This window comes from Nicotiana tomentosiformis, chromosome 3, assembly GCF_000390325.3.
Source record: "Nicotiana tomentosiformis chromosome 3, ASM39032v3, whole genome shotgun sequence".
NCBI classification, from domain to species: Eukaryota; Viridiplantae; Streptophyta; class Magnoliopsida; order Solanales; family Solanaceae; genus Nicotiana; species Nicotiana tomentosiformis.
Genome location: NC_090814.1, coordinates 66,149,946 through 66,166,483, shown reverse-complemented (window position 1 = coordinate 66,166,483; position 16,538 = coordinate 66,149,946). Strand labels below are relative to the sequence as shown.

The 16,538-nt window shown below is 40.4% G+C and overlaps 1 protein-coding gene across 1 annotated transcript; it reads right to left on the bottom strand.

Moving 5' to 3' along the window:
• Positions 1-2,547: 2,547 nt before the first annotated feature.
• Positions 2,548-3,693, bottom strand: LOC138907936 (uncharacterized). Its single transcript, XM_070198563.1, has 3 exons — positions 3,250-3,693; positions 2,815-3,012; positions 2,548-2,691 (listed from the first exon to the last, which is right to left on the bottom strand). The coding sequence occupies exons 1-3, from the start codon at positions 3,691-3,693 to the stop codon at positions 2,548-2,550; spliced, it is 786 nt and encodes a 261-aa protein (XP_070054664.1).
• Positions 3,694-16,538: the final 12,845 nt, after the last annotated feature.

The following is a 16,538-nucleotide window of genomic DNA, read 5'->3' as shown; positions in this document are numbered from 1 at the left end:
ATGTAGACATGTTGTTCTTGACTAAACAGGATAAATTCATATGCTAGTGTAGCTCAGTTAAAGGAAGACAAGCATTTTACTTAATGAAAACGGAGTTTTGCAACAATAGCATGCGTACACACTCGTCACTTTACGTACACGACGCTCATATATCAAAAATAGTACCAAATCCTAAGGGGAGTTTCCCCACACAAGGTTAGGCAAGCCACTTACCTCGAACCAAGCTCAATCAATTGGTAAGAATGCCTTTTTCAAGAAGATCTGACTCTGAATGGCCCAAATCTAGCCAAAACTAATTACATATCATAAATACAACTATAATAGACTAATCTAATTAATGAAATCAATTTTAATAAAAATTCCAAAATCCTTCCTAAAAAGTCGACCCGGGCCCACGTCTCGGAATCAGGTAAAAGTCACAGAATACGAACACCCATTCACTCATGAGTTCACTCGTATCAAAATTAACCAAATCCGATGTCTAAATCCCAATCAAAACTCAGAAATTCGGTTAGGAAACTTTTCCCCCCATTTTTCCAACTTTTCAATCCAAATCCAAAATTAAATGGAGGAAACAACTATAGATTAATGAAATACAATCAAAAACGAGTTAGGAATCGTTCCACCAAAGCTCTCTCTGAAATTTCCTCGAAGAATCGCTAATTCCCGAGCTCCCAAGTCCAAAAATAAAGAATTGAATCAAACCCTCGATTTTTCCTCTTTTCTGCCCAGAAATTGCTTCTGCGAGCCTTCAACCGCACCTGTGGTACCGCATCTGAGTCTGCATCTGCGAACAAGGGCCGCTTCTGTGAGCCCGCATCTGCTCTCCACTTTCGCTTCTATGGATCTATGTCTGCACCTGCAGTCCCAGCTGGAAAGGGTCAAAACCGCTTCTGCGGCACCGCACGTGCGGCCTAAAGTGCGCAGGTGCAATTACAAAAGATGCAGCAGCTCCAGGAATTGCATAAGTCCCAAACACAATCCGTTAAGCACCCGAAACTCACCCGAGGCCCCCAGTACCTCGACCAAACATACCAACCAATCCTAAAACACCATACAAACTTAGTCGAGCCCTCAAACCACATCAAACAACGCTAAAATCATTAATAGCGCTTCAATTCAAACTTAAAAAACTTGATACTTCAACTTTCCACAACCGATGCTGAAACCTATCGAACCACATCCGATTGATCCCAAATTTTGCACACGTCATATTCAACATTACGTCTCTACTCCAACTTCCGGAATCGGAATCCGACCCCGGTATCAAAAAGTCCACTACCGGTCAAAATCTCCAAAAATTCGACTTTCTCCATTTCAAGCCTAAATGAGCTACAGACCTCCAAAACACAATCCGGACACGCCCCTAAGTCCAAAATCACCAACGGAGCTAACGGAACCGATGAAACTCCATTTCGGAGTCGTCTTCACACAGTTTCGACTACAGTCAAAATCTTAAGACTTAAGCTCCTATTTTAGGGACTAAGTGTCCCAAAACACTCCAAAACCAAAAACGAAACCTCCCGGCAAGCCACAATAGCATAAATAGATACGAGGAAAGCAGTTAATAGGGGACCGGGGCTATTACTCTCAAAATGACCAGCTGGGTCATTACATCCTCCCCCTCGTAAAATAATTATTCGTCCTCGAACGAGCATAGAGACATACCTGAAGTGGTGAAAAGATGAGGATAAGAGCTGCGCATATCCTACTCGGTCTCCCAAGTCGCCTCCTCGACCGACTATCCCCTCTATTGAACCTTTACAGAAGCAATGTTCTTTGACCTTAGCTTTCTGACCTGCATGTCTAAAATATCCACTGGCTCCTCAACATAAGATAGATCCTTGTCCAATTAGACTTAGCTAAAATCCAATACATGATCCGAATCATCGTGATACTTATGGAGCATCGAAAAATGAAATACGAGATGAATTCTTGCTAGACTGGGAGGTAAGGAAACCTCATAAGAAACCTCCCCAATTCGCCTCCACACCTCAAAGGGACCAATAAACCTTGGGCTCAGCTTTCCCTTTTTTCTGAACCTCATAACGCCCTTCATAGGCGAAACCCGGAGCAAGACATGCTCTCCAACCATGAATGCAACATCGTAAACCTTTCGGTTCGCCTAACTCTTCTTTCTGAACTGGGATGTGCGAAGTCGATCCTAAATCACCTTAACCTTCTCAAAGGCTTCCTGAACCAAGTCAGTATCCACTAATCTAGCCTCACCCGGCTCAAACTATCCCACTGGGGACCAACACCGCCTACCATACAGAGCCTCATATGGTGCCATCTGAATGCTTGACTGATAACAGTTGTTGTAGGAAAACTCTGCAGGTGGAAAGAACCGATCCCAAGCACCCTCAAAATCTATCACACAAGCACTGAGCATATCTTCCAGTATCTGAATAGTGCGCTCGGACTGTCCATCCGTCTGAGGGTGAAATGTTGTGCTCAACTCAACCCGAGTACCCAACTCATGTTGTGCAGCTCTGCAGAACCGTGATGTAAACTACGTACCCTGTTCAGAGATAATAGATATCGGTACTAGAGCAAAGCAAATGGTAGCTTCTCATGCCATTGCTTGTAGTTGTCCACCATCTTCCTTAATATCTTCTTGATGTTCTTATTGGCGGCTTCCACGGCTCCATTCATCTGCAACATGTATGCTGTAGAATTCTGATGCTTGATCTTGAATGTTTCACACATGGCTTTATTCATATCATTATTGAGATTGGCGACGTTGTTGGTAATGATTGACTCAGGCACTCCAAATCAAACAATAATACGATCCCGAACGAAATATGCTACAACCTTCTTAGTCACAACCTTATATGAAGCGGCTTCAACACATTTTGTGAAGTAATTTATATCCACCAAAATGAACCTATATCCATTTGAAGCAGCGGGTTCAATTGGTCCTATGATATCCATGCCCCATGCAGAGAAAGGCCAGGGTGAACTCGTTGCATTGAGTTCGTTGGGTGGCACTCGTATCATATCAGCATGTACCTAGCATTAGTGGCACTTTTGAATATATTTGATGCAGTTTGTCTCCATGGTCATCCAGAAGTACCCTGCTCTTAATATCTTCTTGGCTAGAACAAAATCGTTCATGTGAAGTCCGCAAGCTTTGGCATGTAATTATTCGAGCAATCTAGATGCCTCCTTGGCATCAACACATCGCAGCAATCCCAAATCAGGAGTCCTTCTTCACAGAATTCCTCCGCTCTGAAAGAAATGGTTGACCAATCTTTGAAGTGTGCGCTTCTGGGTGTGTGTCGCATTTTCTAGGTATTCCCCCTTCTCCAAATACTCCTTGATATCGTGGAACCATGGATTTCTATCAAAATTTTCTTCAACATGAGCACAATAAGCTGACTGCTTACGAATCTCATACGGGATAAGATCGATGAAATTCTTATATGGATGTTGTATCATGAAAGACAAGGTAGCCAATGCATCTGCGAACTCATTCTGAATCCTTGGAGCATGTTTGAATTCTATCTTCGTGAACCTATTGATCAAATCATGAACACAATGTAGGTATGGCAATATTTTAGTGCTCTTGGTAGCCCATTCTCCTAGTACTTGGTGTACCAATAGATCTGAATCTCCGATTACCAGCAACTCTTGGACATTCATGTCGATGGACAATCTGAGTAAGAAGATGCAAGCATCGTATTTTGCCATATTGTTGGGGCATGGGAACCTAAGATTTACGGATACCGGATAATGTTGACCGATTTCTGATACTAAAACAGCTCTGATGCTCACTCCCTTGAAGTAGGCCGCTCCGTCGAAAAACATCCTTCAACCATCATACGTCTCGACAATATCTTCCCCTATAAACGATACTTCCTCGTCGGGAAAATATGTCTTCAACAGTTCGTATTCTCCATCTACGGGGTTCTTTACATGGTGATTAACAGTGCTTGACCCTTGATCGCCTTCTGCGTCACATAGAAGATGTCAAACTCACTTAGCAATATATTCTACTTTTCTAACTTACCCGTAGGCATGGGTTTCTGAAAGATATATTTTAGTGGATCCATCCTTGATATGAGATATGTAGTGTATGGACAGAAATAATGTCTCAACTTCTGGGCTATCCATGTCAAAGCACAACAGGTGCGCTCTAGCAAAGAGTATCAGGCTTCGTAAGGTGTGAATTTCTTACTCAGATAATATATCGCCTGCTCTTTTCTCCCAGTTTCATCATGTTGCCCCAGGACGCAACCAAAGGCTCCATCCAATATGGACAAATACAGCATCAGAGGTCTTCCTGGCTCTACCGGGACCAACACGGGTGGCTTAGACAAGTACTCCTTGATTTTGTCAAAAGCCTTTTGACATTCTTCGGTCCAGCTCGTCGCATCATCTTTCCTCGGCTTCTTGAAGATCAGCTCACATATCACCATTGATTGTGCTATAAAATGGTTGATATAATTGAGGCATCCTAGAAAACTCATCACATCCTTCTTGTTCTTTGGTGGTGGCAAGTCCTGAATAGCTTTGATTTTTGACGGGTCTAGCTCAATACCGCGGAGGCTGATGATGCAACCTAGTAACTTCCCAGCAGAGACTCTAAAAGCACTTTTTGTAGGGTTCAACTTCAAATTGTATTTTCGAAGTCGGTCGAAAAACATCCTCATATATGCTATGTGATCTGAACTTCTCTTAGATTTGATGATAACATCATCCATATACACCTCTATTTCCTTGTGTATCATGTCATTAAAAAGAGTTGTCATGGCCCTCATGTAGGTGGCCCCAGCGTTCTTCAAACAAAACGGCATCATTATGTAGCAACATATTACCCATGGAGTGATACAGGGTGTCTTTTCGGCATCCTCTTCGTCCATCCAGATCTGGTGCTATCCTGCAAAGCAATCCATAAAGGATTGGAGTTCATGCTTGGCGCAGTTGTCGAGCAGTATGTGTATGTTTGGTAATGGGAATTCATCCATAGGACTTGCTCTGTTCAGATCTCAATAATCAACGCACTCTGACTTTTCCATCCTTCTTTGGAACTGGCACAATGGTGGCTAGCCAAGTTGGGTACTCGACCACTCGAGGGACCTTGGCTTTAATTTGCTTGGTAACCTCCTCCTTTATCTTCAAACTCATATCTGGCTTGAATTTTCGGAGCTTCTGTTTTATTGGTAGCCATATGGGGTTGGTAGGTAGCTTGTGAGCTACTGTGGATGTGCTTAACCCAGTCATGTCATCGTAGGACCATGCAAAAATATCCTTATATTCTTTTATAAACAGGATGTACTCTTCCTTATCTGATGGTGATAGATGAACACTTATCCGGGTTTCCTTGACTATTTTAGAATCCCCTAAGTTAACCGTCTCAGTTTCTTCCAAATTGGACTTTGGTTTGTTCTCAAAATTCTTTATTTCTTTGACAATTTCCTCAGCTATTATATCATCTTCCAAATATTTCGAATCACTTTCCTTATGTTACGTTGTCTCATTATATGTCACAGCCATAGATTCCTCAGGATATGTAATAATTACGCTGAAAATAATGTAGAAAGATAATAATAAATAAACGAAAAGAAATAATGCATTAATAATATTTAAAAATATCAACAAGTAGGACTCGATGGCTCGAGTAATTGTTTCAAAACAAAGTACACAAAATGTCTTAAATGCCCAAATTTTTTTTAAAATAAATCATGCTAATTCTGCCAAGGCTACCCAGGTACTCGGCGAGCCCGAGATGGTGCAGCAGTCCAGTTCTTGAGAACAACTCCTTCTCTCACCGTCTGAATGGTAAGATCCTCCTCCTGCTCTTCTTCCTCTAAAATTGTACTGCAGTCTATATTTTTCTCGTCCAGGAATAGTTTCCTCATGCCGGCTAAAACCTCGTCTTCCTCGGATCCCCAGATTATATCAGTCTGGCAGAATGTCTGGTGTAGCAGTGGTATGGGTTGTTCCAATGGGTAGTAATCGGTATGCCGCGGTGGTGTCCAACCCTGGTATTCTCGCATAGTATATTCATACCAGAGACTAAAGGTTGTGCCATGATATTGCGGTCGTATCGGTTCTGTGATCCCCTGAAGCTTTCGGCCAAGACCTTTGCTTGCTTCATACCCCAACCACATCAGTATGTGATCTATCTTATTTCTCCACCATCGATCTTTCTTAAGTGCGTTTACCCGCTCAATGCGGTGGTATGTTGCTTCCATCTTCGTGAATAATCACCTCTTAATAATTCCACTCAAACTTCACAGCTTGGTGCAGAGTAGAAGCGACTTCCCCAGCTGCGTGTATCCATGGTCGTCCCAATAACAGGTTGTAGGTGGCGGATATGTCAAACACTTGGAATTCAACGTCGAACTAAGTCGGGCCCATCTGTAGATCAAGGTTGATTTCTCCGATGGTGGCTCTCTGGGATCCATCGAATGCCTTCACATTCATTATTCCCATCCGCATCTCATACAGGCCTTTACTCAGTCTTTTCAAAGTAGTCAACGGGGATATGTTCAGGCTCGAACCTCCATCTATCAGGACCCTAGCAGTGAACTTGTCTTCAAAACAGTGATGTGCAATGCTTTGTTGTGACTCAACCCTTCTAGTGGTAGCTCGTCTTTATGGAAAGTAATCTTGTGACTCTCTAGTACCTTTCCTACCATGTTAATCATCTCCCCACTAGTGATACCGAGGCATATAAGCTTCACTTAATACTTTCATCAAGGCATTCTTGTATGCATCTGATTTTAGCTATAGCGACAAGATGGATAGCTGGGCGAGAGTCTTGCTCGGGTGATCAACAACAGAGTACTCCCTCGCCTGTACTTTTCTCCAAAGATCATCGGTGCATGTCTCAACGACGTACGGCTTAGATGTTTGTTTTTTGCTTGTTCCTTCAAGATTCTCAGGTGTATAAACTCTGTCAGTTCTGGTCATACCATGCGTAACACATATCTCTTCCATTTGGGCTTTTCCTTTTCTTCTTGCCTCCGCCACATAATCCCATGGGACTGCATCAGACTTATAAGATAGTGTTGGCTCTACCATCATATTGAAAGGCATAGCTACCTCGACCTCAAACGGTGCCTGGGTTTGCACCACAATTGGCGAGAGGGTGATAGGAGATGTTTTAGGATCATCCCCCTCTCGAATAAGTACGATGGATCCCTCCTGATCCCATTCCTCATTGGTTTCTATCACATTCACTTCCTTGCCTATATGATCCAGTAGAGGGTTATTATGGATATTTGGCGCGGCTTTCTTTGCTTATATAACTTTGGTGTCGATCAGTGTCTAAATCTTGTCCTTTAATATGCCACATTCTTTAATGGTATGACCCTTCATTCTTGAATAATAAGCACAAGTTTTGTTAGGGTTAACCTACTGTAGAGGGTTCTCAACAGTAATAGCAGGAATGGGGGTGACGTAACCAACGTCCTTTAGTCTCTCATATAGTTAGGCTATGGGTTCTGCATTCATAGTTTGGTTGTGACTTTGGGTAGTTTAGGCGGGTGGGCGGGCGGAGGTGAAGTGTAATATGCAAGTTTAGCATTATATGTATGGTAGGTGGTGGTAGGGTATTGGTATTTTGGAGGTGAGGGTTGATATGAGGGTGAGGGTGTTTGGTATGTAAGGAGAGACTTAGGGCCTTGGGCTACCATCGGCACCCAATTCTTTCTTCTTCAAGATACCTCCTGATTGCAAGGCTTTGTTTGTGGCTTGCAGTGCCTCGAAATTGGTCACCATTCCGATTTTAATTCCTTTTTTTATCCTTTCTCCTAACTTAATGATGTCTGAGAACTTGTGATTCTCGACGACCATCAACCTTTCGTAATACTGCAGATCCTGAGCTCTAACAAAGACCTTGTTCATTTGTTCTTCTTCAAGTGGAGGCCTTACCTTGGCGGCCTCTGATCTCCAATGAGTAGCATACTCACAGAAGGTTTCTGTCGGCTTATTGTTGAGATTATGGACATAGAAAATGTCTGGCACGTTATCCGTATCGAACCTGAATCTGTCCATGAAATTGGATGACATGCTTACCCAATTCACTCACTTCTTCGGATTCTGGATAATGTACCAATATAATGCGTCTCCTCTAAGACTTTGCATGAACAGTTTTATGCAGATTTGTTCATTCTTACCCACTCCCACAAGCTTGTCATAGTAGGTTTTTAAATGTACCTTAGGATCACCAGTGCCATCGAACATCTCAAACTTAAGAGGTTTGTAACCCTCTAACAGTTCTACATCTGGCTGGATACACAAGTCTTCGTAGTTTAAACCTTCAACACCATTCCCGCCTTCAACACTCTAGACTCTTGAGTTCTTCAGCCATGTTTTGAATGAGCAGGTCCTTCTCGGTTGGCTCAGGTATATATAGGGTTTGTTGCAAGGTATGGGGTAAGGTTTCCACGTATATCGGGTTGTCTTGGTGAGTTCCTGGAACTTGGGTATATGGGTGATCATTGATTGACATTTGAGGGAGATCGGGTGTTAGTTGTAGTGCATTTTTAAGAGTGTGATAAGTGGTGGTTTGTAGATACTGGGTCAGGTGATGGTGGTGTTGTTGGGGGGTTTGCACTAGTGGTAGGTTAAGGTTTTAAGGAGGTGCGGGATTGTGATATTGGTGCATTGCGGGAGGGTATTGTAGAGCTATGGGTGGTGGAGTTTGATTTTGGGTGTTTTGCGATGGTGTTTGGTTCTGAGTGGTTGTGTTTTGCTAGTTGATGTCAGGAACATTTAGAGTAAGGGAGAGGTTTTCCAGATTTCGGACCTGCTCAAACTCACCCTGCAGCTCCAAGATTTTCTGTTCCAAATGTAGGACCAACTCATTCTGTCCTGGCGTACTTCTTCCGTCTGAGGTTTCAACATTCTCTGCGATGGTAGCATTGTCTTTTCGAATACCACTTAGATCATCCATCTTCCTTTTGCCTTTGCCTTTGCTTTTTAGGTCTCTAGGTGAAGGAGGAAGTGGAGGACCTCTGGATCTGGTGTGGTAGGCTGATGATGCCAGAATGAATGAACCAACCTTTGGGAGTGGGAGTAATCAAAGAAAGAAAAAAGCAAAAGGTAACCAAGTCAGTAAGACGAAGTAAAAGAGTGTTTGAAATATTTAAGCATGTGTCACGTAAGGTCATGCAATAATTCGCGTCCTAATTTGAGGATCTCATTGTGCTTGAGGTAGGCCTAAGCGACACATAGACTTGGAGAAAGTTTATGCCAATGTTTTCCTCATTCCATTAATGCAAAAATAAGCCTAATCAATATTTTACTAAAACAAAATAATAATTATAAAGTCATTAATGGCATTAAGCCTTATTACATCGAAATCTAATCTAATCTAGAAAGTAATAAAGACGTTATCTCCTAGTCTACTTGGTCCCTGAAGGAGCTTCTCCATGCTTGGCTCTCTTGACTCCATCAATCAAGTGTCCTAGATATCGCATGTCGAGTATCAAGTACGCTATTGCCAACTTCCCTCCTTCATCAGGATCCATGCCTTGACAATCTCAAAGCCTCTTTCTCATCTTCCCCTCTAGCTCCATCAGTCCTTGCTCTAGATGTTCCAATCTATCAGTCGACTTATTTGCAATCTCTTTCCATTCTCTTATCGCCTCCATATCCACCTTATGCTGCTCTAGATACTTAGCTTCAGATTCTAACACTTTTTTGTGTAGCCTCTTATACTTTACATGTGCCTCAGCCACCTCATCTATGATCCTATCTTTCAAATTGACCCCTGATTTGACGTACCCAAATATGTAACCCTCCAACCATGAAAGATAGTAGTACATATGACTGGCGTAATACTTGTCTAGATCAATAGTCTCTCCCTCTACTATGATCTTTTGGTTCCTTTGTGTTTAGCTTCAAACTTGAATGAGATGACATCTCCTTTAAAATATGCTTTATACCAAACCATTATGGAAACCTGAGGTATGACCCACGCTTGCCTCATTACCCTTATAGGAGCGTAAGGGTAGATACCTCGTAGCCTAATCAATACTAAGTGAGTAGTTCCTTTAGACCTGATGATGAACTCACTACTAGGAAACCATTCAAACATAAAATGCATTTGCTCGTCTGTCAGATTGCTAATGAAAAGTGCCCAGCCTACAACATTTCTAGGCTTTGCAAACCTGTCTAAAATAAATGTCATCTTCTTTGGATGATGACTGGCTATGTATTCTTTTAGTGGCCTTCGTAGAAGCTCCTGGAAATAATCACCCCTCTAAAAGTGTTCCAGCAGCCAAACTTGTAGCAAGAGATTACAACTCTCGAAGTGTCCGAACCCATGCTTGCACCGATCCAGAGCACGGTACATCTCAGCTAAGATCATTCGGATGATAGTGTACTTCTGCCCCTCGATACCCTCCATTAAGGTCCTGGCAACCCTGGCCAAGTGAGTATGAATTCTTCCCCCTTGCATTGGAAAGATGAACAAATCCAAGAAGCAGACTATGAAGAAATAGACTCGGCGATGCACCCATACCAAAGGGGTAATGGCTAGCTCCTCATGAAGAAGGTGATAAGATTTGCTATGCCCATAACACTCATAGAGAAATTCAAAGGGGATGTATGATTTCTTTAGACAAACCTGTTCTTCATTCTTCTTAAAACCCAGCATTTTTAGAAAACCGTGTGGGGTGCGATTTTCAGATACCAATAGATCTGGACTATCCCATGGTAATTTGGCGAAGCCCCCTATTTCCTCCAGGAGAGGTGTCGTTTCTATGTTGCCAAATCAGAAATCGGCTCTCTTTTCTTCCCAGAACATGGTAGCAGCCTCGATCAGTCCCCTATTTGGTTGAATATTCAACAAAGATGGCAGGTTACCCAGTACTCTCCTCACATGGTTTCTATCACAGGGTGCAAGGTTGTTCCACCTGTCAATTAGCAGAGGCGGGATATTCTGGACCATACCGAACTTGGGGATTTCGTGCTTTTTTTCTGCAAATAAATAAAAGTTAGTCCTTTCCCCCTCCAGATTCGACTATTTATGCAATAATGGACAACATGTTAGCACATTTTCTCCAAGTAATGCACATAACATGATGTTGTCCTTTGGGATTATGAAAATTCCATTGGACTTTGGATAGGGTTCATCTAAACGGGTTGTTACGTCAATGACGTCTCAATCTGTACTAGGTTTAGCATGATGCATGTACATTTCAAATCAAAGTGTGGTTTCTAAAAAGGTCTAGACTGCTACTCTCAAGTGGACAACTTGAGAGGGAAAGGCACGAGACCATCGACTGCACCGTTGATCGACTAGTCTATCGCAAATAAGCTTTTCCAGTTTAAAAGGGTATTTTTAGGAAAGCACGGACACTCATCAAGCACCGCTATATTGATAATAAGCACGAGCATGAGGATTGCAAAAATAGTAACATGTTGCTTGATAGTTTCATGATGAAAACACGTAAAAAAGACATTAAGTAATATGATAAAGACAAACATGAGAAAGAAAAAAGAAAAACAAAAGAGGGAAGTCATTTTTACTCATGAAAATGTGCAATAACGTAATTAAATGAAGCAAATAGGGAGATAGGGACGGGAGAGATATGATATAGCAGTCTTAAACAGGATGGAGGAAATGGAGGGAGAATGTACATCTCATCGTAATTTAAACAAATAAAGGGAAATAAGGGAGGGGATATACATGTCATAGCAATCTAAACAAATAAAGGAAAATAAGAGAAAGGATGCAAATGTCATCAAACAATCCACATAAGTCAACTTCATTATGGTAAGAGCCTAAGTGTAAATCCCCGGCAGAGTCGTCATGTTGTCACACCCTTTTTCTCTCCAAAGCGGGTTTCGACATGTGACAACTCGTTTAAATGGGTATTAAAAGAAGTGAGTTGCCACCTAACGAATTTAAGGTGCATTAAGGCACCTATTTGCAAATAACTCTCTTTAACTAGTCTACGTCACCAAAGTTCAGGTAAGGGCTCAAATTACCTCAAAGAGAAGGGGTTAGGCACTCTTCGAGGTCCACAATTGTGGGTCCGGGCAAAGTTTACACTATGTGGGATTATTGGATTATAATTCTCCTAAGTGATCATATAAGTGAGGGAAGACAAGGAATTTAAAGGTTCTATTATGAACAAGTGCATAGAAAATCGGGCAACAATTAAACTATATAAATAATCAATACAAGTCTTTAGATGTTACAAGGTACAACTTAATTATTCTATATTCAATGACTAAGTGTGAACAATAAACATATAAAGGAGGGGTTCCTAAGTATTTTAGCCTAAAGGATCACCCCGTGTAACATAAATAATACTTTGCAGCTCCCTTGATGTAGGGATTGCTCATAGAATTCAACGAGCACTGGCTATCATCTCCTACTACCCGATTACTATGTTAAAGTTGTTTACCTAAAGGCGCGCTAATTCAATTCTAGGTCGTGTCTTATGCGTGCACTACCCGTCCCATGCCTATGGTTCAGGAGGCTTTGGGCTTACGATTTGGGGTGGTTCTAGACTCTACTAAGGGTACTCAAAATGATAAAACTAGGCACGCATTCGAAACATATAGGACTTCACATAAAGTTAATAAATGGCTCAAATTGGCCTCCACACATAAGCAGCAAATTGCATGCATGCATATTCATACATTAGGTGGTAGACAGTTTTAAATTAGAAGACGTTAAAGTCATTAAGTCCTATAGACATAGTCTCTATGTGATTCTAATTTTCAGTATTGCATAGGCAGCATTGCAGCTTTAGATTAACGTATTGGAAGATTAAAGGTATTGCAAGTCCTATAGGCATGATCTCTAATTATTCGCATAATGAGGTAATGCAACTATCTGAAAGCTCAGAATTAACGGCACTGATTTTATAAACATGCTTCTTAGGCGGGTGACAGTATCCTATAGGCAGGATTTCTAATGATTGACAATCGAATCTGATTTTATAATACTTTATCCCTATAGGCATATCATCTATGTGTGGCAGTACAACTAAGCAGCAAAAATATTCAATTAATTGATTAAGATCCTACAGTCATGATATCTAGGTTACAAATTTAATAAAAGCAATAGAATCGACTGATTGATTGATTAGTTGAAGCCTTATAAACATGGTATCTAGATTAGCGAAGCATGCGTTATCGCATCCTATAGACATGTTGTCTAAGTGCATGCACAATAGTAGACATGGAAACAAGTATAGCAAATACTTAAACTAACATGCTTTAAATGGTGTACAATTATTAGACACGTTGAGTGAAGTGTGTGTGATTCCTAAAAGCATGATTTCTATTAGTGTTCAGAAATAAAGCACGCTAAACAAAAACAGCAAGCAAAGCACATAGACCCTATAGACATTCTCTCTACCCTTTTATGCAAGAATAGAGTATACTCGTTACCCTTTTTCACTAATTTCCCCATCATTCAGTTTTACAAGCTATTATAGATCATTTTTAATAATTACAGGCCCAAATACAAATATAGAATAACCCAGTAATACATCTGGGCCTTCAAATAGGCTTAGGACATCATGCGGACAGCAGACCCAAACTCCAGGTGCAGATAATATACTTCGAACCCTCAATACCAAAGGCAGGCCCAACATATAAGGCCCAAACGATACCAATGATTAAGCTAAGGGATGCTAAATTCAACCATACAGGTAATAGAATTACTCTTAAAACTGTAACTAGCAACCATTCTAATCATGGCATATAAGCAAGATCATGCACATGTGAGGCAAGTTTATGCTTATCATTCTAGAAATAGAGTTAAGAACAACAGGATTATTTGAAACAAATATTCAAAACAAAGCTTGGCCCAGAACTATCTTAGAGAGCTTTAGGAAGGGGTTTGAACATGAAAACCTAGTAGTGCCATGGATAGACAAGAACATGTGAGATACAACCTTAGCATGGAAGCTTTAACATGAGAGCCTAATGAGAACAACTAACTTGCAGAGCTTAACATGTGAAATGTTTAGGAAATATCAATCGCCACACAAAGGTTTTAAATCAAACAGGTAAGCATTCATGGTAGATGAGAAGAAGTTGAATTTTAGGTAAATAAGACAAGCAGGCATCACATGAAGAGGGTTGGGACTTATCTTAGTCGACATAAGGAGAAATAAACTAGACATATATTGAAATTCACCCTAGGAGTCTTAAGTAATCAGTGAGCACACAACATTAAAGCAAAGAAATAAGTCTGCCTGGGAACTGTAACAGTATTGGCATATAGAATTCATGTAATCACAAGTTGATTTCAGATAAATAGCAGGTGTACCCGAAAAGACTTAGCAAAAACACATTCCCATAAATTCTGGGCATGGGTTAGTTCCCTAGAAGATTCTAAGTCATGGATTCATGATAAGCAATCGTCTTCAAGTAACCAATTATACTAATACATGAAGATGAGCAATCAATCATGATGGACATTTATGATGGGCATGCATTAAGGCTAGTAATGTCATGAAAGAGCATATTAGGCTAAGCACTTAGACAGTATCCTCACACAATTTGCAGAAAATAGCAGGTAATGCATAAGGGATTCAACGTGAAGAAAGCAACTCTTAGCAATGATATGGTTTACAAGAAATCCGAACAAGATGCAATAAACATCAAACAAGTCATCAATCAACCTAGCTAACTATGCGAAAATCAGGACTAGAACAGAATTGAAACTACAGGATGGCATTAAAATAAGCAGGCTTGTACACGAAGTGACATAACATTAAACTCAAAGGAATCTCGGTAATGCTAATGCACATAACTTAAACATAATCAGAGGGAAGTAAATTACAAGAGTATAAAGCACTAACCAGTTGCAAACAAAGTAATAAAGAATGAGGAACTCAAAATGTCAGGAATAACTGCGATTACTGGAGAATGATGAAACCCCAAATCCCCAGTGCTTCAGAGTTCACAAGAGCCTCGAAGTGGGCTTCGAGCAGTGTTTTCACTGGAGGAAGCTAATGAATAGAATCTGGTGGCTTTGGCTTTCAGCCGGCCAAAATCAAAGTCTCGGAATGATATAGAATGAATGAGAGTGGGAGAATAGTAGTAGTAACAGTAGTCGTAGCAGTTCTTGTTATTTTTTAGAGGAAATAGGGAAGGGATTTATATAGTGACAGATTGGGGCAGACAAACAAGTAACACAATCAATTAAACCTAAATAAGGAAAGAAAAGATAAGATGCAATCCCTAAAATAGCCGGTAAAGGGGTGAAAGAAATTTCAAACCCTAGTTGAGTCCAATGGCCATGAATCTAACCGGAAATGCAAGAATCGTTCATTGTAGAGTATATATAGATGACACATCAGTCAGATCTTCACAAAATTAAAGCCAATCAGGCCTGTCTTGAAAGGCAGTATTTGCCAAAGTTAAGTAAATACTAAGTAACACTATGAATGCGCGAGAAGTAGTGAAATGAGGCAAGAGAATTACGGAGGGATTCTATATTGTGGCCGAATTTGGAAAGGATTTAGGGATACGACGACTAGGGTTTGTACAGAGAAGAAAGGAGTAGAGGCGGCAGAAATATATAATGTCTCTATGGTTCGGGGGTGAAATATATATGGAGAGGGGAGGTTTATTATGGGTCGTTGATCATTTAAGATCAACGGCCAGGATCGGATAGGAAACGAGGAGGGTTAAGTGTAACGGGTCGCAATCGGATTTTAAGGTGGGTCGTTTGGTTGGGCTGCTGAGGGATCAAATGAAGTGCGCTAAGTGTTTGGGCCTGTAATTTTGGCCTGAAATTAGCCTTGTATTGGGTTATAAATTAAATATGAGAAATTTGTTTAAAATAATTATAAAAAGTAATTTATAAATAATAAAAATATTGCTTATGCAGTAAAATAATTGAAAATAATAGCTTAATATTATAAAAAATATAAAAACATAATGTAAATAATGTAGTTATGTATAGAATATAGGCTATTATTGAAAAATTATGTAAATAGCTCAAAAATACAAATGTAATTATATGAAATAAAGTAAAAATATTATAAAACATATATGTGGGTGTAAATATTAAATTTGAATGATTAAATCATCACAAAATAATTTGAAAGGGTAATTAGTAAATATTTAAACAATTTAAATGCAAGAAAATAAATTTTAAAGCCTAAAGAAGTATAAAAAGTTATATAAAATACTTATATGACTCTTGTAAATTGGTGATGATGCAAAAAATAATATTTTGAAAGTATATATGATATACATAAAGTATGACGGCAAAATTAGGTATCAACAATACTTACGAGTACGGTTCCAAGCTTCGAGAAAATCTGTGGCATTGGCCACAACGGCCTCGGTCTTGACAAAAAAGAAGTCAAGCCAAAATTGACGACTGTCTTTGTCGTCCATCCTGATGACCAGGGACATGCTTCCACGATGTTGAAGGTTCAACATCGTGCCCCGGTAGAAGATGGGCATAAATAGGTGCACTAAATGCAACACCATGACCTCGGCGGCAGCCAACTCGACAAATTTCGACAACATCTTGTTCACATTGTAGACGAAGGGAGCGAGCTGAGCAGGACAATCCCGATAAAAGCGGAAAACAT

Bases quoted from the DNA above. Each gene is read 5' to 3' on its own strand.
- LOC138907936 (XM_070198563.1), bottom strand. From the start codon at position 3,693: ATGGCAAAATACGATGCTTGCATCTTCTTACTCAGATTGTCCATCGAC. The intron at 3,013-3,249 runs GTCAACCATTTC...CACTAATGCTAG, and splicing joins AGCGCACACTTCAAAGATTG to GTACATGCTGATATGATACG. The intron at 2,692-2,814 runs GTTGTAGCATAT...GAAACATTCAAG, and splicing joins ATAAGGTTGTGACTAAGAAG to ATCAAGCATCAGAATTCTAC.